This window comes from Ovis canadensis, chromosome 21 (assembly GCF_042477335.2).
Source record: "Ovis canadensis isolate MfBH-ARS-UI-01 breed Bighorn chromosome 21, ARS-UI_OviCan_v2, whole genome shotgun sequence".
Classification (NCBI taxonomy): domain Eukaryota; kingdom Metazoa; phylum Chordata; class Mammalia; order Artiodactyla; family Bovidae; genus Ovis; species Ovis canadensis.
The window spans coordinates 40,231,626-40,255,431 of NC_091265.1; the positions used below are offsets into that span (position 1 = coordinate 40,231,626).

At 35.5% G+C, this 23,806-nt stretch overlaps 1 protein-coding gene across 2 annotated transcripts in view; it reads right to left on the reverse strand.

Annotated features, from left to right (window-relative positions):
• Positions 1–222: 222 nt before the first annotated feature.
• The window catches only part of PRMT3 (protein arginine methyltransferase 3), a 135,561-nt gene continuing 111,977 nt past the window's right edge, over positions 223–23,806 (reverse strand). For both annotated transcript variants that reach the window (XM_069565325.1, XM_069565326.1), the window contains 3 exons: positions 14,212–14,262; positions 13,953–14,040; positions 223–1,943 (listed from right to left, as the gene is read on the reverse strand). In XM_069565325.1, the coding sequence (XP_069421426.1) occupies positions 1,834–1,943; positions 13,953–14,040; positions 14,212–14,262 (249 nt within the window). In that variant the 3' untranslated portion in view covers positions 223–1,833. The remainder of the gene's footprint in view (positions 1,944–13,952; positions 14,041–14,211; positions 14,263–23,806) is intronic.

Here is a 23,806-nt window from a genome sequence, read left to right on the forward strand (position 1 = left end):
ATTGGGATAGGGGGCGGAAAGGAGGTTCAGGAGGGAGAAGATAGACATAGAAGATAGACAGACACAGAAGATAGCTGATTCACGTTGTTGTACAGCAGAAACACAACAGTGTAAAGTAATTATATGCTATTAAAAATTTTTTTAAAGTTAATGGTAAATCTTTTTACTTTTGATCCATCATCCCATTACTCAAATTGTTATATGAAATACCCTAGACAGAAATTTAAAATATTTTGAGCTGTATTAGCAACAGTACACATTTCCAGTAGTGGCCGGAATCCAAACGATGGTGAAAACAAGCTGACTAGTTTGGCTCAGTGAAAAAAGAAACCATGCTTACGAAGAACGAAGACTTACATTAAGGTCTGAAATACCATCGTTTGATGGGGCTATTTTTCCTATTGCTGGAACTCCAGTTTTCTACTGAAGACCAAAAGACAGCTTCTTTTTGATGTATTTTTTGCTAAATAAATATTAAATTCTCTTGTAATCTTCCCACTCACACACTACAGTAGTATCTCATAAGGTTGACAATTCTCAAACTGACATAATGTAGATGCCACCACAGTCTTTGGAAGGGGTCCTTGACTGTATGCTGATGATGATATCACTGAGCAGGGACTAAGTGTTTTCTATGTGCCAGGCATATAGAAGTTGTTGAAATGCATCAGTTGAAATGTATACATTTCAGTAGTTTAAATGTATCAGCTCATGAATTGGCACATTTATGGAGGGAGAGAGAGGTTAAGGAACCTAGGATTACACAGCAAGTAACAGCTGCAGCCAAGGCTTGAACTGGCTCCAGAATTCATGCTTCTCAACACAACACTACGCTGCTTTGTGTGTTGTCTTGTTGTGAAAATGAACCAGCTGATGAATGGAAATGAACCACGTGATCCACCTCTTCTTAAAATTCCTATTTTCTTAAAAACGATTCCTTTGCTAAGACTTGTTTTAAATGTTTCTAATTTTGTAAACGGCTTTGGTATGTGGAAATGTCACTTTATAATATTAATGGCTGTTGTATATGTTTATTTGAATGTTTTCTGTATTTCAAACTGGGTCAATAATTGTAAATGACACAATTGTGCAGAGTGATAAAAGTATATTAACAGTTACATGTTTAACTTTGTACATAAAACTAGTTTGAAAAAAGTATTAGTAAATAAATACAATATATATCCCAATCTTTCAAATTTTTTTTTGAAATCTAGGGCAGATGTATTGAAACGATTTCCTGGGCAGTAGTAGAAAACTATATGACTGAAGAATATTTGCAAAGAGAGAAGCAGCTAAAAAATGGGAACAGAATTATATACATCAACTAAGCTGTCTTCAAATACAGTTTGTGTGGTCTCTTTTCCACATTTTAGTCCCTTATACTTGCTCTATATTATATCCTGATATTCTAGCAGATACAATTAAAACTATTTCTTAGAAAGGAAATTTTCAATAAAATGTGTAATACCTTGTGTACAGTTACTAGTTTCATAAAACATTATCCAAATAACAATCAATTACTAGTGTTTAAAATTTATAGTAAGAAAATTATTAAAAACAACAAAAGATTATACCTCTGTTCCAAATTTAGGCCAATTTGAATGACTTTCAATAAAGCTAAACTCAATGCAGGGATTATATTTTGTTAAATCTCACCGGCCAGACTTTAAAGAATGTGATTACAGAGGTGGATCACGAGGATCAGTTCCCTCTGTAGCTAAATTACCAGATTCAAAGATTCAACATCCATGTGTTCACATAAGCTTCCTCCCCTACTGCCCGCCCCTCCCCGACCATAAAAGCTGCAGATTAGTTGGCACTTTTGTAGCCTTTTCACTGGAGACCATAAGTTTGAGTTGTATTGTTCAATGTGAGGGTCACAATGAGAGAACGTGGATCTTTCTTATTCTTGTGCACTGTGATCTTTCCTTTCAAGGCTTCACCTAAAGAAGAAAGGCAAAAATTGGGTTTCAGAATTACAAGGAATACAGTGTAGCAGAAAAGCAACATGGTACACTTAGAATTGATACTTATTTTTTGTTGTGAGAATGTTTCACTTTTTTTTAACTTAAAAATTTTCAGGACAATTTTATGTTTAATTTTTGAAGAAAGCAGATCTAATTTAGCTAGCATGGGTGTCAAATGCTTATGAAAAAGCATAACTACAGTGGTCACTGCAGTGTTGGGGACTGTTTATTGGACTCCTCAATATGAGGCCCTGAGGTATGTCCTGGGCATATTATAAAAAAGACATGGTCCCTGACCTCAAAGCATTCACAGTTCAGGGCAAAGAAAATAGAGGTACTGACAATTATCCAACAGGTCTAATAGGGTATGCTGGCACAGAGGACTGGGGATGGTTGGAAGGCAGTAAAAGGCAAGGTTTCACAAGAATTAATTCACATGCTAGTAAGGTAATGCTCAAAATCCTTCAAGCCAGGCTTCACCATTATGTGAACTGAGTATTATCTAGATGTACAAGCTCAATTTAGAAAAGGCAGAGGAACCACAGATCAATTGCCAACATCCGTCAGATCACAAAAAAAGCAAGAGAATTCCAGAAAAATATCTACTTCTGCTTCATTGACTATGCTAAAGCCTTTGACTGTGTAGACCACAGTCATAAACTGGAAATTCTTAAAGAGATGGGAATACCACACCACCATAACTGCCTCCTGAGAAACCTATATGCAGGTCAAGAAGCAACAGTTAGAATCAGAAATGGAGCAATGGACTGGTTCAAAATTGGGAAAGGAGTACGTCAAGGCTACATATTGTCACTTATTTCACTTACTTGCAGAGTATCATGCGAAATGCAGGGCTGGAAGCAAAAGCTGGGAAAGATTGCTGGGAGAAATATCAACAACCTTAGATATGCAGATGACATCACCCTTATGGCAGAAAGCAAAGAGGAACTAAAGAGCCTCTTGATGAAAGTGAAAGAAAAGTGTGAAAAAGCTGCCTTAAAACTCAACATTCAAAAAATGAAGATCATGGCATCTGGTCCCATCACTTCATGGCAAATAGATGGGGAAAGAATGGAAGCAGTGTCAGACTTTATTTTTTTGGACTCCAAAATCACTGTGGATGATGACTGCAGCCATGAAATTAAAAAACACTTGCAGCTTGGAAGAAAAGGTATAACAAACCTAGACAGCATATTAAAAAGCAGAGATACTACTTTGCCGACAAAGGTCTCTATAGTCAAAGCTATGGTTTTTCCAGCAATCATGTACGGATGTGAGAGTTGGACCATAAACACTGAGTGTTGAAGAACTGATGCTTTTGAATTGTGGTGCTGGAGAAGACTGTTGAGAGTCCCTTGGACTGCAAGGAGAACAAACCAGTCAATCCTAAAGGAAATTAATCCTGAATACTGATTGGAAGGACTGATGCTGAAGCTCCAATACTTTGGCCAACTGACGCGAAGGACTGACTCCTTGGAAAAAGAAAAGAAAACAGCTACTAAAACTCTCAGAAGGTTTAGCAATCTCAGGACATAAGATCAATACAAAAAATTAATTGCATTTCTATACATGAGCAATGAAGAATGAGAAACTGAAATAAAAAACAATAGCATTTATAATAGCATTGAAAAAGCATTTAATTCTTGAGATAAATGTAACAACATATATGCATCATTTAGTTATATCAAATTATGAAACACCGCTAAAGATGATCTAAGTAAATGAGACATCTTATTTGTGGATGACACTCAATACTGTTTTAAGATGTCAATTCTCCCCAAAGCAATCTATAGATTCAACAGTCTCAATCAAAATCCCAGCAGGACTGTTTCATTTGGGCAGAATTTAAGTTGACTTGAAAACGCATATGCAAATTTAAAGAGCCCAGAATGGTGAGAGAACAGAATAAAGCAGGAGGATTTATATCATCTTACAGTGTCTTACTGGCATAAGACAAGACACATAGATCAAGGAAACAAAGTTCAGAAACAGACATGCATACATGGTTAATTAATTTCTGGCAAAAGAACCAAGGTAATTAAACAGGAAAAGAAAAGTCTTTTCAAGAAATGATGATGAAACAACCTAATATAAATTTGGAAAAAGATTAATATTACTTTTAAATTCAACATGAAATAGTTTATAATCCTAAATGTACAGGCAAAAATATAAAGCTTTTAGAAGAACCGTATAGGAAAAGCTGTGATGTTAGAGTAGCAAAGATTTCTTAACTTAGGCCACAGTAACACAAAGTTCAAAAGACCTTAAGAAAATGAAAGGACAAACTAGGATTGAGATAGAAATATCAGCAATGCGTATATCAGACAAACAACTTGTACCTTATTAAGATTCTTATAGCCCAGTAAGATGACAACCCAACCAAAAATTGAGAAAAAGTATCTTAAAGAAACCTCACCGAAGACATACAAATGACCAATGAACAATATGAAAAGATGCTCAACATCATTAGTCATGAGGTAAATGCAAATTAAAAAACACAGCTGTCGCTACATACACTTACAACACAATGACATATTAAACCTTATATTAAAATGACTGCCCTTTTATGTAAGTGTCGACAAAGATGTGGAGCAAACAAACTCACAACAGTGTAGGAACCTTGAATAGTATAGTCATTGTGAAAAAGTTTGCCAGCTTCTTATGAAGTTAAGTATTTATTTATCATAAGACCTAATAATTCCACTCCTAGATATCTGCCTAGGAGAAATGAAAACATATGTTCACACAAAAACTTTTACAAGAATGTTCATATTAATTTTATCCATAATGGTGCCTAACTGAAAACAATCCAAAAGTCTATCAGCAAGTGAAAGCCTACTTACAGTAAGTCCATACAAAGGAACACTACTTGGCAATAAAAAGGAACAAATGACTGACTCACACATGCACTTTAAAATATGCTAAAAGCAAAGAAGCTGGAGTATGTTCTGTATAATAACTCTGATATAAAATTCTAAAGAATACTAATGCCTTACTATTATTAATAGTAACATAATACGTAGTGACAGAAAGCAGATCAATGGTTGTCCAGACTGAAAACTGAAGATGGGGATGACTAAAATGCACAAGGGATCAACAAGGAAACTTTTTAGGGTGAAGTAAATATTCTATATCTTGAAAGAGATGGGAATACCACACCACTTGACCTGCCTCTTGAGAAACCTGTATACAGGTCAGGAAACAACAGTTAGAACTGGACATGGAACAACATACTGGTTTCAAATAGGAAAATGAGTACGTCAAGGCTGTATATTGTCACCTTGCTTATTTAATTGATATGCAGAGTACATCATGAGAAACGCTGGGCTGGAGGAAGCACAAGCTGGAATCAAGATTGCTGGGAGAAATATCAATAACCTCAGATATGCAGATGACACCACCCTTATGGCAGAAAGTGAAGAGGAACTAAAGAGCCTCTTGAGGAAAGTGAAAGAGGAGAGTGAAAAAGTTGGTTAAAGCTCAACATTCAGAAAACTAAGATCATGGCATCTGGTCCCATCACTTCATGGGAAATAGATGGGGAAACAGTGGAAACCATGGCTGATTATTTTTCTGGGCTCCAAAATCACTGCAGACGGTGACCGCAGCCATGAAATTAAAAGATGCTTGCTCCTTGGAAGGAAAGTTATGATCAACTTAGGCAGCACATTAAAAAGCAGAGACATTACTTTGCCAACAAAGGTCCATCTAGTCAAGGCTATGATTTTTCCAGTAGTCATGTATGGATGTGAGAGTTGGACTGTGAAGAAAGCTGAACGCCAAAGAACTGATGCTTTTGAACTGTGGTGTTGGAGAAGACTCTTGAGAGTCCCTTGGACTGCAAGGAGATCCAACCAGTCCATCCTAAAGGAAATCAGTCCTGGGTGTTCATTGGAGGGACTGATTTTGAAGCTGAAACTTCAATACTTTGGCCACCTGATGCAGAGAGCTGACTCATTTGAAAAGACCCTGATGCTGGGAAAGATTGAGGGCAGGAGGAGAAGGGGACGACAGAGGATGAGATGGTTGGATGGTATCACTGACACAATGGACATGGGTTTGGGTGAACTCTGGGAGTTGGTGAGGGACAGGGAGGCCTGGCGTGCTGCGGTTCATGGGGTCACAAAGTGTCGGACATGACTGAGCGACTGAACTGAACTGAATAGAGTGGAACATACGTTTGCCAAAATTTATTAAACTGTATAAATAAAATGCGTAAATTTTTACTGTATGTAAATACAGAATAAAGTGTTTTTAAAAATGTGATGGCTTAGGAATAAATTCATAGATAAATGGAATAAAGATTCATTATAGAGATTCAGTAGATTCTAATTGGGGCATTTTACATCACTGAGCAAGAAAGGAGTCAACAGAAATGTATAAACATAGTAACACAATATTTCGTAGTATGGAAAAAAAGTTAGAAACCAAAAGGAAAAAGTTGATTATTTGTTTATACATAAATGAAACAAATTCTATAAAGCAAGATACTTTAAAAAGGCATAAAATGTGTCCCATTTTTACATTCCAGCCATCTTCACCAAAATTTGGCTGTTATTAGAATCCAAGCAACAACAGATAAAGAACGAAAGAAACCGGTAACAAATAACCACCAGTATCTGACTGCTTTGATTTGCATTTTGGTGATTATCAGTAGTGATGCTATTATTTTAAATGTTTAACCACCATCTAAAAAGATTCTTTGAGCATTTTCTTTAACTCAGTGATTTTCTTGCTGATGTGCCCTAAGGGTAGTTGCTCTTTAAGTGGCTTTAGACATGTTAAAACGTGGCTTGTTTATAAATATCCTAGTTGATCCTTAGTGTAGGGTCAAAAAGGAAATGTTCCTGGTGCCTATAAAGCAGGTTATCAAATACTGCATTTCAAGTTTAAAAAATATGTTAAAAAAGAATGTATTTAAGAGGTTTATGTATCCCTTAACTTAAAATACAGCTCAACATGTATGAGTAACAGACAATTAAATTTTCACAGAAGAAAAAATTTTCAGCATCAATATTAAATAAAATATTTGAGTAATTAAAAAGTCTTAACACTGTCTTATAAGCTAATATTGTAATTTTCGTGTTTTAAAACAAAAACAAAATAACTTGCTGTAATAGTTATTTTGTAACCTTAATTTCAAAATGGAGATACAAAACAATACTTATTTAAGTTAATTATACAGCACGAAGGGTCACAGTAATAAATCCACAGTTCACACTGCTGCACCCACTTCAATTGTTCAAGCCTGGCTTAAGTGCCAAGGTAACGGCTATAATGCAGTAGAGATAGGAGTAATTAATCAGTGTCAAATAGATATAAAGTGACTGATGTTGTTAAGTGTGTAAACTGGTGAGAGCTGCAAAGGACAGTCTCTATGCAGCTGAGCTGTATCACCTTGTTTTTATCATCAGCAGACGGCTATTAGTATATCACAAAGCAGCATAGCAGTTCAATCAAGAACAAAACTGATTTCATTTCAATTCGGTCCTAGTGGTTTTTTCAAATTAGTTTCTTCCAGAGCAATAAAATTTCATTCCCCACAAGGGGGATAAATAAAAATCAGTATTATCACTATCAAAGCTTAGAGTTAAAAAAATGAAAACAAAAAAGGATTCTCCATCACATAAAAGCTTACTAATAACATATAAAGAGAACTAAATAGTATGATTTTAATAGTATTTTTCAAAGCCAAACCACAAGAAAAAAATCTGGATCTTTAAAATAAATACTGTCACGTAGGTTTGTACAATAAAATTGCACATTATTTTTTAAAGAAAAAGGGGGGAAAAAACCACTCTGAATTTAAACTTTAAAAGTGATCTTTAAATCCTTTAAAAGTATTCATTCTGGGAGGCTGGTTTCTAACTCCCACAATGCTGGGAATGCTCAAATGTTGTAGAGTATTTCTTTGGAAACTATTGTTAGAACTATGTTGTGAAAATAACAATAACAAACAAAATCCCACACCAAAGCAAAAACACATTAGGTTCATCATCTTATAGTTACCTTGTGCTGTTGGTCAAATGTAAAATCCCTATTCTAAGAAATTTCCTATTCACACTGTCTTTTTCTTTGCTTTCCAAATATCCTGTCTGCCCCCAATGGTAGATTTTGTTGTTGTTTACTAGATAAGTTGTGTTCAACTCTTTGTGACCCCACCGACTACAGCCTGCCAGGCTCCACTGTCCATGGGATTTCCCAGGCAAGAATACTGGAGTGGGTTGCCATTTCCTTTTCCAAGGGATCTTCCCGACCCAGGGATCAAACCCATGTCTTCTGCATTGTCAGGTGGATTCTTTACCACTGAGCTGGCAGGGAAGTTCAATGGTAGATTTACCATTACCAAAAAATGACTTATCATTATTCAAAATACTAACATGTACACATACACACACACACAAGTTGCATGGAAAAACTATATAGGTATGATCACAATATCTTGTTAGAAAAAATCTTGTCACATTACTATCTGGACAGTAAAATAAACTTGACATGCACAGCAAACTGTCATGATTAGATGCTTGGCTTTATTTAATTTTTTCTAAAAATTGTACACCATATTAAGTCAAAAAGTAGTTTTTGACTCAAGCTATTTTTCGACTCAACAGTACTCTCCTCAGCCATGCCACAATTTCGGAGAACATCAGAGCTGACAAAATGGGGCAACGAAATACAGCAACTAGATAAATGCCCCTGGCATGTGTCACCCACGGTGATGAAAGGAAGTTATATTTCAATGACAATGCACATTACTGTACTTATTCATTCATTCAGGAGCGTATTTATGACATGCCAAATACTGCACCAGATAAAAAAAGAAGTGAGAAAAGCAAATAACTCATCTATGAGAACCCCGTATCAGAGCACACTGGTATGTTATAACACAGATATACGTATGAATTATCTGGGAGAAAAAATAATAGAACAGTTAACTTTTTAAGACAATGAGGAAAGATGTACAGAAATAAACTGGGTTATAAAGGGAAAAGTGTAATTCATCAAGTGAAAGAGGTCAAAGTAGTTTCCTAGGTAGAAAAGTATCTCAGATAAAGGCAATGAGGAAGAAAAGACAGGAAAACTAGCTAAAAAATGAGCAGTACAGCTGGAGCATATCATGGGCTTCTGTGGGGTTCCGACAGGTCAGGGCTGGAAACGATGAAGAATGGTCAGACTGTAAAGGGTCATGGTAAAGAATCTGGATTCTACCCTGGATATACTGAGGGTCCAGTGAGGGCTTTTTTTAAATTTTAAATTAATTAATTAATTTTAATTGAAGGCTAATTACAATATTGTAGTGGTTTTTGTCATACATTGACATGAATCAGCCATGGGTGTACATGTGTTCCCCATTCCTAACCCCCTTCCCATCCCTCAGGGTCATCCCAGTGCAGCAGCCCTGAGCACCCTGTCTCATGCATCAAACCTGGACTGACGACCTATTTCACATATGACAATATACATGTTTCAGTGCTTTTCTCTCAAATCACTGCACCCTCGCCTTAACTTTATTAAGGTGTAGGTTATATATAATAAAACTATAACATGTAAAATTGCAGTTCAATGAGTTTTACTTAATATTTCACTTTTGTAAACTTTCACCTACCTTAAGTATCAAGATGCTCTCTTATGTTATTATCTAGAAATTTCACAGTTTTAAGCTTTTATGTTTATGTCTATTATCCATTTAAAGTCAGTTTTTATATATTTGGTGTCAGAGAAGAAGAGTCATTATTTTCCTTTATGAATATTCAGCTGTTCTAACACAATTTTCTGAGAAGACTATCCTTTTCCAATTAAATTTATACTGGCCCTCTGAAAAAATTTAATTGACTATACAAAAATGAGGCTATTTCTGCATTTTCTATCACTGTATTAATCTATATATCCATCTTTTATATGTCAGTACTATACTGCTTGTGTTAATATAATTTTTAAGTTCAGAATTTATATAGTGTAAGAAGTACAATATGGTTCTTAAAATTGTTTGGCTACAATAGTCTAGATCATTTGTATATAAATTTTAGAATCAGCACATTAATTTCTCTCGTGCTAAATTCATTTACTAGCTCTGTATTTTTTGATAGATTTCCTAGAATTTTCTATGTATACATTATCTATAAATAACAACAGCTTTATTTCTTCCTTCCCAATGGTTTTAATTCTTTTTCGCTTCCTATTGCACTGGCTAAGACTTCCAGTTTAAGAGTGCAGGAGTGCAGACATAAACACTGGTCACAGTGTATTTTCTTTTTACACATCACTGGATTCAATTTGCTACTATTTTGTTGAGGATTTATTTATGAGGGACATTGGTCTGTAGTTTAATTTTCTTGTACCATCTTTGTCTAATTTTTGCTTAGGCTAATAAACAAATGAAAAGATGCTCAACATCACTTATTATTAGAGAAATGCAAATCAAAACCACAATGAAGTATCATCTCACACCAGTCAGAATGGCCATCATCAAAAAGTCTACAAATAACAAATGCTGGAGAAGGTGTGGAGAAAAGGGAACCTTGTTACACTGTTGGTGGCAATGCAAACTGATACAACCACTATGGAGAACAGTACGAAGATTCCTTAAAACACTAGGAATAACACTACCATATGACCCAGCAATCCCATTTCTGGGCATATACTCTAAGGAAACCAGAACTGAAAAAGACACATGTACCTGAATGTTTAATGCAGCACTATTAGCCATCCATCAGCAGATGAATGGGTAAGTAAGTTGTGGCATATATACATAATGGAATATTACTCAGCCTTTATAAAGGAATGCATTTGAGTCAGTTCTAACAAGGTGGATGAACCTAGAGCCTATTATACAGAGAGAAGTCAGTCAGAAAGAGAAAGACAAATACTGCATATTAACGCATATATACGGAATCTAGAAAGATGGTACCAATGATCCTACATAAATGGCAGCAAAGGAGACCCAGATGTAAAGAAGAGACTATTGGAGTCAGTGGGAAAAGGAGAAGGTGGGATGATTTGAGAGAATAGCATTCAAACATATACATTGTCATATGTAAAATAGATAACCAGTGCGAGTTTGATGCATGAAGCAGGGTACCCGAAACTGATGCTCTGTGACAACCCAGAGGGATAGGGTAGGGAGGGAGGCAGGACGGGGTTCAGGATGGAGGGAACACATGTATTACCTATGGCCAATTCATGCTGATACATGGAAAAAACCATCACAATACTATACAGTAATTATCCTCCAATTAAAATAAATTCTAAAAAAACAAAACAAAACAGTGTAGGAGTGGAGCAAGTAGACACATGGCCTTGTCTCAAATTTAGTCTTTCTTTATTCAGCGTGATGCTAGCGGTAGGCTGTATGGATGCCATCTGTCAGGATGAGGAAGCTCTCTTTTATTTCTAGTTTGCTATATTTGTCATGAATTGATATTACACTTTGTCAAACTTTTTTTTTCTGCATCCACTGATACGATCATGTAGCTTTTCTTGTTTAGACTGCTAGCATGGTGGACTACATTATATGATTTTAAAATACTGAATCAGCCTTGAATTCTTGAATAAAACCCATCTGGTCACAGTGTATTTTCTTTTTATGCATCATTGGATTTAATTTGCTACTATCTTGTTGAGGATTTATTAATGAGGGACATTGGTCTATAGTTTAATTTCTTATACTATCTTCATCTAATTTTTGATATCAAAGAAATACCGCCTTCACAAAATCAGTTCTTTTCTATTTTCTGGAAGAGACTGTGTAGAGTTGGTGTTATTTCTTTAAGTGGTTGGTTTCTTTCACTCAGGAATATGGGTTTAAGATTCCTCCATGTTTTTTCACAGGTTGATAGCTCATTTCTTTTTAGCACTGAATGAAATTTCATCTTCTAGATGTATGGACCATTTATATTTAATAAAATTATCAACATGTTCGATATTGATACAGAGGTCCCTAGAGCTCTTTTTTCTGACTAGCTTCTATCCCAATACTCTGCCCCACAGCTTCTGGCTTCTATTTATCAGCAATACCATCAGAGGCTAATGATTAGTTGAGTAAAAAAAAAAATTCTTGTAACTGAGAATGACTATTTTTTCCTTTCTTTGAAATTTTGTTTCCACAAACTTTCCTCAGGTTGTACTCTTTCAGGGGAACCTATTGGACTTACTATTTAAATGTAAGTACACACAATGGCAATAAAAGAAATACGGAATGTAGATGGTGCCCCAGGGCAACAGTAGAATCATGTATTTTTTTCACAGTATTCTGAGAAATCAATTACTCAAAGGATTACTGTGTAAAGAATAGTTAGGATTTCAAAATTTCACTAGATATAAATAATATTGTGTTGCAATTAGGTAGGAGAAAACTCAAAGGCTATCTTAAATCTCTCTCAAGATTAAAACATGAAAGAATTAGTGTTGCCTTTAGAATTCTAGTAGTAAGACAACAAACGGTTACAGCGAGGGAAAAAGCAGTATTTTCAATTTTCCCAAAGTTAATCCAAATAGCAGAGTAAAAAAAAGCAAAGAAACATAAATGAAGATGTCTTTGCTTCATGTCAGTTTTGCTGTGCTATAGCTTTCCAGAGAAAGAGAAAATGACACCATCAAAGTTTTATTTCCATAGCATTACAACCTCAAAGTGAAAGAATGACAACACAGCGCTGCTTTACTCTGATGGTGTTTATTTGCATCTACTAAATTCCTTTATGCTTCAATAGTGAAATCAAAACTATATTACAATTTTATGAAATATTTTAAACATGGAGAATGATATAATAACCACTTGTTCAGTTTTGTCAAATCTTGACATTCTGCACAGTTCCTTCAGTTTTTCAAAGAAAAAGTTCATATATATGGCACTAAAGCCCCTTTCTGCAATCGTATTTCTATCCTCCTCTAGACGTGACCACGTTGATGAATTCAGTGGTTATCATAAGTGTTGCTTCTTAATTTACTACGTGTGTGTATAGTCTGTTGTTTTACATGTTTTTAAAACTTCATGTAAATCAAACTCATATATTTTAGGAATCCTTCTGCAAATCTTTGCTCAATGTTGCTTTTAAGTGAAGTCACTCAGTCGTGTCCCACTCTTTGTGACCCCGTGGACTGTAGCCTACCAAGCTCCTCTGTCCATGGGATTCTCCAGGCAAGAACACTGGAGTGGGTTGCCATTTCCTTCTCCAGGGGATCTTCCTGATCCAGGGATCGAACCCGAGTTTTCCACATTGCAGGCAGACGCTTTAACCTCTGAGCCACCAGAGACACACAAATAATCTGATGTTGAGTATCTCTACACTGAAGTTTGGTGTACATTCAGTTTTCCCACAGTCAAGAGGCTTTCAGTGAAGATGGGACAAGACATACATGTAACAAGCAGTTAAAAAAAAAGAAAGATTCCATAATCAAATTCTAACTTTTGGTGTTAAATGTGTAGAAATATAAGAACTATAGGTGCTCATGTAAGTGAACAATCAGTGAGATGTAAAACAAAGGAATGCAGCATCAGATCAGCCTTTAAACACTATGCAAGATCTGAGGAGCTGGACCCAGTGGAAAGCATTCTAAACAAATAGATTTTGAATATAATAACTACTGAATGACAGTCTTTTTAAATTTACACTTTACTTCTATTGGTGATATTTCTGTTTAGTCACTTGGGAAATTAAAATATTTTCTTTTAGTTATAGTTTCAACTTAGTATATACTAGTTAATGCTTAACAAAAAATTTTCTGAATTACTGTGTACTCAACATAAGAGCTACACAATGGCATTGTAACTGGCAGACATCAGATTCAAATAAAAGTTTTCTTTAACTTACTTATGTAATGAAATGATATGCTACCTAAACTTTATGTACATGGTAAACTCTTAAGAACTACTTACCTTAGTATGCTATATTGCTTCAAATACAGCGGGCACAGAAAAAGCGGTTGTAGAATGGATGAAAACTGTTTATTTCAGAATGAGTAAGACACCCACCCCTCTTTCTTTCTTACCTGCTTTAACTGAAAATGGCTTTTCCAATAGAAATATTGTTTGTTTCCAGTGTGTTTTGGTGCTCAGTGGGCCCGTAGAAAACACAACCTGCATTGGCAGAGTTCAAAAATGTCTGATGAAGTACAAGACTTTTAATATCACGGTACATTAATTTACTACATCAAATACAAGCTCCAACTACTCACAAAAGCAAAATGCTTATGATCAAATACCTTGGGGCACGAAAATAAAATACTTGCCTAGTTATGAGATAGTTACCTTGTTGTGGCAATTCTTCTCAAAATATATATCAAAGTAGCCAGCAATTGCCTGTTTTTTAAAAAGAATATAAATAATTATTAAGCTAATCATGTAACAATTGATTTCATGGTCTTTTAAGTCACGGCAAGTAAGAAACCATTTCAAAGATTAGACATTCTTAAACAAATGGCAGGTCACTATTTTCTCTAGAAAAAAAGATGTTAAAAATAAAGTAATGTAACTTGGCTTTCCCCCATATAAACAAGATAATAAGGGTAACAAGGCTAATCAGATACTCAATATGTGTTCAATTAGAGAAATAACAGTGCTGGACCACTGAAAAGTGAGAATCTACATGGAGCGAGGCTCATCCAGCCCCTTACTCATCCAGACTCTCCCACTGAGATGCTGCCATGTGAGTCTCATACAGCCACAGCAGTGTGAGACAGCCCAGAAGAGACCAGTAGAACTAGTACTGAACTAGACTAGCAGAACAGTCCAGACTATAGAAACACAGACAAATAAATCTATGTGATTTTGACATCAAGCCACTAAGTTTTGGAGTGGTTTGCTACACAGAAATAAATAACTGACACATACTCTTTTGTACAAACCCAGTTCATTTCATTTCTTCTGATTTAATTCATCCAATTTTAAAGCAAAGTAGTATGATTATGTTTGTGATGAGATAAATGAAATTTTTAAATATTATATATTTTGTTTCTGAAAATAGAAACTACACCATTCAAATAAAACTTATGTTTTAGGTATATACTCCCAAAGAAGAAATCTGATGTAACTCTTAAGGTTCACTATAATTGCATAAAAGGCTGCTAGAAGAAATTAATATGTTCAATCAAATATAAATTTTAATTTCTTTTTGTGTAAAATTTAAATGATACCATTCCTTTTTCTTTTACTAATGGGACAGGCTTGACTCAACCTATTTTAAAACTGGCATTAAATAAAGCTTATAAAGTGTAAAAGTTAGAAACTGATTATCAAAAAGTCATATAAAACTAATTTGTGTACTTTCCTGCTTTTGTTAAAAACGTGGAGTTTTACTGATTCCACAGGGTTAATGCACATTGAGCCCAAACCAAATTCAGTATTTAACCTTTAGGTTCATTATGCTTCAGATACCAAGAGAGGATCAAAATACTATTTATAATTCTGTCAAACAGAAAAAACCATGTAAGTCTCAGACCAATTCTTAAACTGCGTTCCTGCAGGAGAGAACTCCAAAACAGAACAGCACACTCTCAAAGAACAGAAATGAGGTTTGAACCACTGCCTGCTGAGACACTGCTGACAGAACTTATGTTCTGACTTTCACTGGACTGACTGCCTGTTAACACCAAACATCAATATGGTCCAGATTAAGTCAGCAAAGAGTCCACAATATCCAGGATACAATGCAATACTACTCAGCATACAAAGTCCAGGAAAATGGAACCAACTGTCAAGAGGAAACAGTCAACAGATGTCAGTGCTGAGATGACCCAGATGCTGAATTATCAGACAAAGACGTAGAGCAGAAGCTATAACTATGCTGGTATGAGTTAACAGCAAAGCCACAACAGAGACACACTGAAATAAATCAAAGAGAAATTCTCAGTGGAGAAACAGAAATGACAAAAAGGGAACCTAAAGGGAATTTCAGAACTGAAAAACACAATTAACTGAAACAAAAAACTTCGTAGGCTGAGTTGCAGAATGGAGAAGACACAGGGGAAAAAGTCAGTGAATTTGAAGTGAAACCAATTGAAAGGAACCAATTTTAAAAAACAAGGGGAAAAGACTGAAATAAAATGCCCAGAGACTAGGGGACCTACGGAGCTAACAGACATCTGACTGGAGGTCTAGACTGAAGAGAAAAATATCCTTTAGATAATGAAGGATAAAAATATTTCCAAGTGAAGGAAAATTAAAGAATCTATTGATAACAGGCTTTTTAGAAGACATTTTAAAGGAAGTTCTTTAGGCTGACAGGCAATTATACTGGAAGGAAACCTGAAATATCAAAAACAAGAAAACAACAGAAATGATAAATAGTTGGATAACTATAAAACACTATGTTCCTCCTCTGAATTTCTTTGATACCTATGATTATTTAAGGCAAAAAATTGTGACATCATCTGGTGGGGTTTTCAATGTAAGCACACATAAGCACAAAACTCAGTGCAGGGGCTAGAGGGTAGGAGGAAGAATGAAATCTAAACCATAAATAATGTCTATAAAGTCTGCAAATAAAGAAGGCTCTTCAAGCAGCATACACAAGGCAGAAACTTAATATAAGAAAATTTTTAATTTTAGTATCAAAACTAAAAGATAGAGATGAGAGAATATTTGCCACACATATAACAAATGGTCACTGTTCTTTGTACACTCAGTTCAGTTCAGTCGCTCAGTCGTGTCCAACTCTTGGCGACCTCATGAATTGCCGCACTCCAGGCCTCCCTGTCCATCACCAACTCCGAGAGTTCACCCAAACTCTTGTCCATCAAGTCAGTGATGCCATCCAGCCATCTCATCCTCTGTCGTCCCCTTCTCCTCCTGCCCCCAATCCCTCCCAGCATCAGTCTTTTCCAATGAGTCAGCTCCCTAAGCTACTACAAATTAGGAAAACAGCAATGCATCAAAAGAAGCTAACAAAAGACAAAGCAAGAGAATTACAAAAGAAAAACAAATGATTAATAGACACATTAAAAAAAAGTTTCACCTACTTAGAAAAAAATAAGTAAATTAAGACAACTGGATACAATTTTCTTTGTGTTTTTTAAATGACATTATTCACAGTTGGTGGAGAAAGCAGCATTCATGCTGGGAAAATAAAATGAAATAACTTTTCTACGGAAAATAACTAATACATATTAAAAAGAAATCAGATGCAAAATAGCACACATGATATGACTCAATTTATATACAGAAATCCAAAAATAGCAAACTTAATTCATAGTGTTACAAGTCAGAAGAGGAGTTATCCTTGCAACAAGGATAGAAACTGGAAGGGGTTAGAGTTTCTAGTAATATTCTGTTTCTTAAGTTGAATGCTGGGTATATACACCTGAGGGAAAACTCACTTTGTGTAATTCTGTTAAACTATACTTATGACTTGTGTACTTTTCTGTTTTCGTTCACTCAACTAAGATTTTTTACAATGTAATACTGGTTGATCCAGTAATTCAAAACTTCCAAAAAGTTATTCTAAGGAAATTATTAAGTATGCTTGCAAAGATTTAACTATGTCAGTTTTAGCCCAAATTTTCAACAACAGGTAATCAGTTAATAAATCACAAAATCTACAAATAATAGAATACTATTTGGCCATCAAAAGTAAACCTACAGATAAGTATTTACTGATTTGGAAAAAGAGTTGTGGTATACTATTAAGAGAAAAGAATAATATGTATTTATTTGGGGCACTTATTCTGTGTTACACAAATGTGAATATATAACTATCTGGAAAGATTTGACCAAGCTATTGAAAGTAATAGATAGATTTGGAATATCGATATTCTTCATGTTTATCTATCCATTTCTCACAAATATGGAGAACTGTGGTAAGTTATTTTTAATAGGACTTGAGCTAAATAATCCATAGCATTGCATGGAGAGGCATTCAATTCAGCTGTTATCTCTGATTATTTCCCTTAGTGACTCTCAAAAAAATCCGTCCTCTTTGTACCCCAAAGGCTAGGGCAGTGTCTAACATGTAAAAGGAACTAAACTGATTTAAAGAATGACAAGTTTTACCCAGCTAGTAATTCTAGAAAAATAACATTTTCCAGGGCTTCCCTGGTGACTGAGATGGTAAAGAATCTGCTTGCAATGCAGGAGACCTGGGTTTGATCCCTGGGTCAGGAAGATCCCCTATGGAAGGGAATGGCCACCCACTCCAGTATTCTTGCCTGGAGAATTCCATGGATAGAGGAGCCTGGTGGGCTACAGTCCACAGATCACAAAGAGTCCGGTATGACTGAACGACTAACACACACATTTTCCAATGAGGAGAGTAGCAAAAGTGAAAGTTTAGTCACTCAGTCATGTCCGAAACTTTGCGACCCCATGAACTGTAGACTGACAGGCTCCTCCGTCCATGGGATTTTCCAGGCAAGAGTACTGGAGTGGGTTGCCATTGCATTCTCCAGAGGATCTTCCTGACCCAGGGATCGAACCCAGGTCTTCCACATCGTAGGCAGACACTTTACCGTCTGAGCCACCAGGGAAGTCCCTAAAGTTGCAAGTAGAGAAGAAAAGATGCAAATGGGAAAGTAACAGCAATAGAAATTACTGAAACCCTCTATATGTATATATATTTTATTATAAAATCATTGAAAAATGATAAATTTTATTTGTATTGGTTTGTATTAATTTTTATTGAAGAATAGTTGCTTTACAATGCTATATTTGTTTCTGCTATACAGCAAACTGAAACAGTTACATGTATACATATATCCCCTCTTTTTGGATTTCCATCTCATTTAGGTCTCCACAGAGCACTGAGTAGAGCTCCCTCTGCTATGTAGTACGTTCTTATTAGGTACCTATTTTATACATAGTGTATATACGGGGATGGGCTTTCCAGGTGGCTTAGTGATAAAGAATCTGCCTGCCAGTGCAGGAGATGCAGGTTCAATCCCTGGGATGGGAAGATTCCCCTGGAGTAGGAAATGGCAATTCACACCACTATTCTTGTCTAGATAATTCCATGGACAGAGGAGTCTGTCGGGCTGCAAAGAGTCGGACATGACTGAACAACTGAGCAAGCACACAGTGTATATATCAAAACATTATGAAGACTTCTAAAAATTTTAATAAGTGGGTTCTAGAGGGAGAGGGTTACTTTATAATTATTCTTCAAGTTATACATATGTTGTATCCTCTATGTTACCAAAAATGGAAGTGAAGAAATAAAAACTTCAGTGACCTAATAAAACCTTTCGTGAAAACAACAAATTTGGGCTGAAAAGCAGCTGTTACAACGTTATCAGAAAATGCGACCAGAGTTTGAAATATATAAACTATATGAAGAGAAAGACCTATTTAACTCTGGTTTAAAAAAAAAAACTAAAAACAGGCTGGTAATGTTAATATAACAGAACATTACAGAACTATAATCATGGAGTATAGGTTTTAATGAACACAAGAGGCTGATACACAAGTTTACAAACAGTTAAAAAATAAAAAAGATCTGAGAATATAAAGGCATTTTAGAATTGTCTTTCAATCCCTAAATATAATTTCTATGAAATTTAGTTCTCAAAAAAGAAACTAACCTTCCCGCAGATACCCAAAAATACAGTGAAAGAAATACTGGGTAGTTTAGCATAACCAAAAACCAAATAGTTTATAAACCCAAAGACAAACAAATAAAATAAGAAAGAAAAATAGAAGACATATCTATATCATAGTTCCCTGTGAAGGACATTATAGGATCTCCAACTCTTCATGCAGATCTACCTTCCTAATGATGTTTGCTTAAGGGTAGTGTTAAGATCAGTTCCACGGCAAACATTAAGCAGAAGCATGAGAAGTCAGGAAAAAATTCACCTGGGATTTAAAATCACATGCACATAATGTACTCATCAGAGAACTAAATGATATTTACCCTCTAATACAAGCAACGCCTAGAATGACACTTTAAGGAAAGAGCTTTTTCTTCTTTTTAATAAAGTGATCCTTGATAATTAAAATAGAGATTAGGAAAAAAGGAAAAAATCCTTAAACTTGAAACATCATATAAACTAGCTGAACTATGATCACTGTTTTTATTTCTGCAAAGATGTTATAAACAGTCAAATATGTCAGATGATTTGGGGACAAAACTATTCATTTCACTGCAGAATATAAACATGCAAATATTTTTCAATTACAGTTTAACCTCCTTGTTACCATCACTTTGACACGATATCTCTAGGTGTTTTAAATGTTAATTTCAATGAACTCTGTGGAAGTCATTCAAATACAAGAACAAACAACCAGCACAGGAAATTGAAAATGATGCCGAACAGGTAATGGCAATAAATAACTGGAGCACATCTTGACATGTGCTTTAAAAAGGTCAGATAGATTGGAAGACCTGGCCACAGAATGAATTTCCCTTTTGTTCCATATATATCTCTAATTAGGGGCAAGGGGAATGCTAAGGAGAGAAATAAGCTTTGAAATTAAGTATCTATAGGAGCTAGGTTAGTTTGCAAAGGCAAGGTCACAATGAAATAAATAAAATTCACTTATACCACAGGCAGAAAAATACAGGTATAAAGTCACTAAGACTGAGAGAAAGTTAATGGTAATTAAGAACAACAGTGATAACGACATAAACAGAATGAAAGGAAAATATATGCATACAGTAAATTTCTGGGATAGTTTGATCATGCTTATAATTTGGTGAGAATCTTCCATAATTACTCTGAAGTACATAGGAAAATAATACTGACATGTAGCTTTATTGTGCATCTTAAATATTCCAAAGTATTACAAGAGAGTTTCAGAATGAGCTATTTGTTTCTGCTTTGTGGATTTCACAAATCATCTCATGTGTACATTGAACCATTTAAAAAATCTGTTTTAAGCTACATTTTGTTTTTTCATCCCATACATACAAAGTAGGATATGATACATGCTCATTTGAAGAACAATGACATGGAATAAAAATGAATTGCTTTCTCATGTATTTTAGTGTGACGAGTATTTCTTTACAGAGGACATATCTTGTGTGTATATAACAGGATGGCAGCCAATGAAGTGAGATCAGGCTAGACCTTATGAGGAAGAAGGAAATTAAAAATTATCATTATCACTATCACCTGCAGGGAGTAATTTATCATTTCTGTTCTTCATTGGTATCATGTTCCAGCAGCGTGTGGTTACAGCAGATACAATTAGGCAGCTGGCCACAGAAATAGGAGGATAATGTGCTTTTGATGGAGTTTATCCAAGCATGGAGATAGAGTGCTTGTAATCCATGCAGCAGAATCACTATAACAAAAATACAGTTCATTTTTTGTTGGAGTATTTCTTTCAAAATCTTAACATGGAATTCAAACACTAACTGATGATGAGTCTGAAGCAAGTAAAGCAAGAGTAAGAAGATCATGCGTAAAAAAGATTATACATTTTAAACTTACATCACTGTCTATAAACCAATCAGATGAGAATACAAATACAGGCCATAAAAAGCTGCTGCATAAAGAGCATGAACTCTGCTGGTGATAACTGGTATTTAAGAAGACATAACCAAGAAAATGAAAACTACATACTACATTATTCTCCCAATATTAACTATAGCTTAAAATTATAGACTCTTTTTTCGATTTTATCCCGGGAGGAAATTTGCATCTTTTCTTTCTTTCATGATTCCTCTAGGGAACAATACACATTAAGTGCCATGTACTTCTCAAGGGGTATCACCAAACTGAGTATCGTTTAGAAATAATCAAGCAATATGGAAAGCATCTAAACAGACAATAGGTCTAAGAATATTTTAAAAGGTACTTTTACTAAAAAAATTCAACATAAATCATTTTTGATCTACTAAAATATTCCCAAAGTACAACTGAAATTCCTTTAAAATTTACTAAGATTGCTCCCTTGTAGTTTACCTACAAAACTACCTACAAAGGCAGTTTTACAGAGCAGAAGGGATCACTGCTTCAGAGACTAAAACATAGGTACTTGAATTCTGACATTTCATAAATCAATAGCTTATATGGCCTTACTCAACACTTCTTCCTAGCTAGAAACACAAGATACTACTAATTTATACAGTCAATGATGTAACTAACCTAACAATATATAAGGTGTGTCATATGTTGATTTGATACACTTACATACCGCAAAACGATTACCACCAGAGCATTAACTAAACCTCCATCATGCCACATGATTATCACTTTTTTTTTTTTGCAGTGAGAACATTTAAAATCTACTTTTCATACTCTTCAACTATATAATATAGCATCGTTAACTATGGTATAATCACCTTGATGTACAATGGAGCCCCAGAACTTACTCAACTTCTAACTAGAAGTCTGTACTCTTAACCAACATTTCCCCATTTTTCCCAGTCCTCCACCCACTGGTAACCACCACTCTGTTCTGTTTCGGAATCTGGCCTTTTCATTTAGGTTCTAAGTATAAGAGATATCAAACAGTTATTTGTTTCCTTCTGACTTTTTTCACTTAGCCTAATACCTCAAGATCCATCCACGCTGTGGTAAATGGCAAGATTTCCTTCTTTTTACAGTGGAATACTCCTCCACTGCATGTGTGTGTATATATAGTGTGCACATGTGCGTATATATAATCTTGTATCTTCTTTATCTAGTCCATTGTACACACCTTGGATGTTTCTATATCTTGACTATTGTGAATGATCAAGACCCTGTTTTCACTTCCTCTGGACATATACCCAGAAGCAGGGTTGCTGGGTCAAATGGCGGTTCTATTTTTAATTTTCTGAGGAACCTCTGCACTGTTTCCTATAGTGGTTGTACCTACTTACATTTCCACTAAAAGTGTACAGAGTTCCCTTTTCTGTATGTCCTTGCCAAGACTTATCTCTCCAATTTCTAAGCGCAAATTCATTTTCCCTATTACATGCTTCACCAATATCATATAGTCTTTTGTGCCTAGCTAATTTTATTATTGTTTTTGACATTCACTTATATGACTGCATATTACCTAGTTATCTGGCTCTAAGACATTTTTGACTATACAATTTATGTATCCAGTCTACTGTTGACAAGTATTAAGTGCCATCTTTATGAACATTCTTTTATGAATGTATCTTGGTGAACTTAAGTACTCAGTGCTGTTGGGTACATACCTAGGAGTGGAACTACTGCTATATGTACATATACCACTTCTGTTCACTTTCATTGCTTCCTGTATTTCTGGACTTCCATCTAGGATCACTTTTTGTTTGCTTTTATTATCTTCATTAATCAGTTTCCTGGGGCAAATTCTTTTTTGTTCACCTGAAATACCTATTTCAGCTCCATTCTTCATTTTTTAAGTTTATTTTTGGTTGTGCTGGGTTTCACTGCTGCATGTGAGCTTCCCCCAGCTGCAGTGAGTGGGGACTATTTGTTGCAGTGCACAGGCTTCTCACGGAGGCGGCTTCCCTTGTTGCGAAGCACAGGCTCTAGGGGTGCAGGCTTCAGTAGTTGTGTGTGGCACATGGGCTCAGCTGCTCCGTGGCATGTGGGATCTTCCCAGACCAGGGATAGAACCCATGTCTCCTGCACTGGCAGGTGGGTTCCAATCCACTGTTCCACCAGGGAAGCTCTCAGCTTCATTCTTAAAAGTTATTTTCAGTTCAGTTCAGTTAACTCACTCAGTCGTGTCTGACTGTGACCCCATGGACTGCAGCACACCAGGCTTCCCTATCCATCACCAACTCCATAGCTTCCTCAAACTCATGTCTATCAAGTCATGATGCCATCCAACCATCTCATCCCCTTTTCCGCCTGCTTTCAATCTTTCCCAGCAGCAGGGTCTTTTCCAGTGAGTCTGTTCTTTGCATCAGGTGGCCAAAGTATTGGAGCTTCAGCTTCAGCATCAGTCCTTCCAATGAATATTCAGGACTGATTTCCTTTAGGATTGA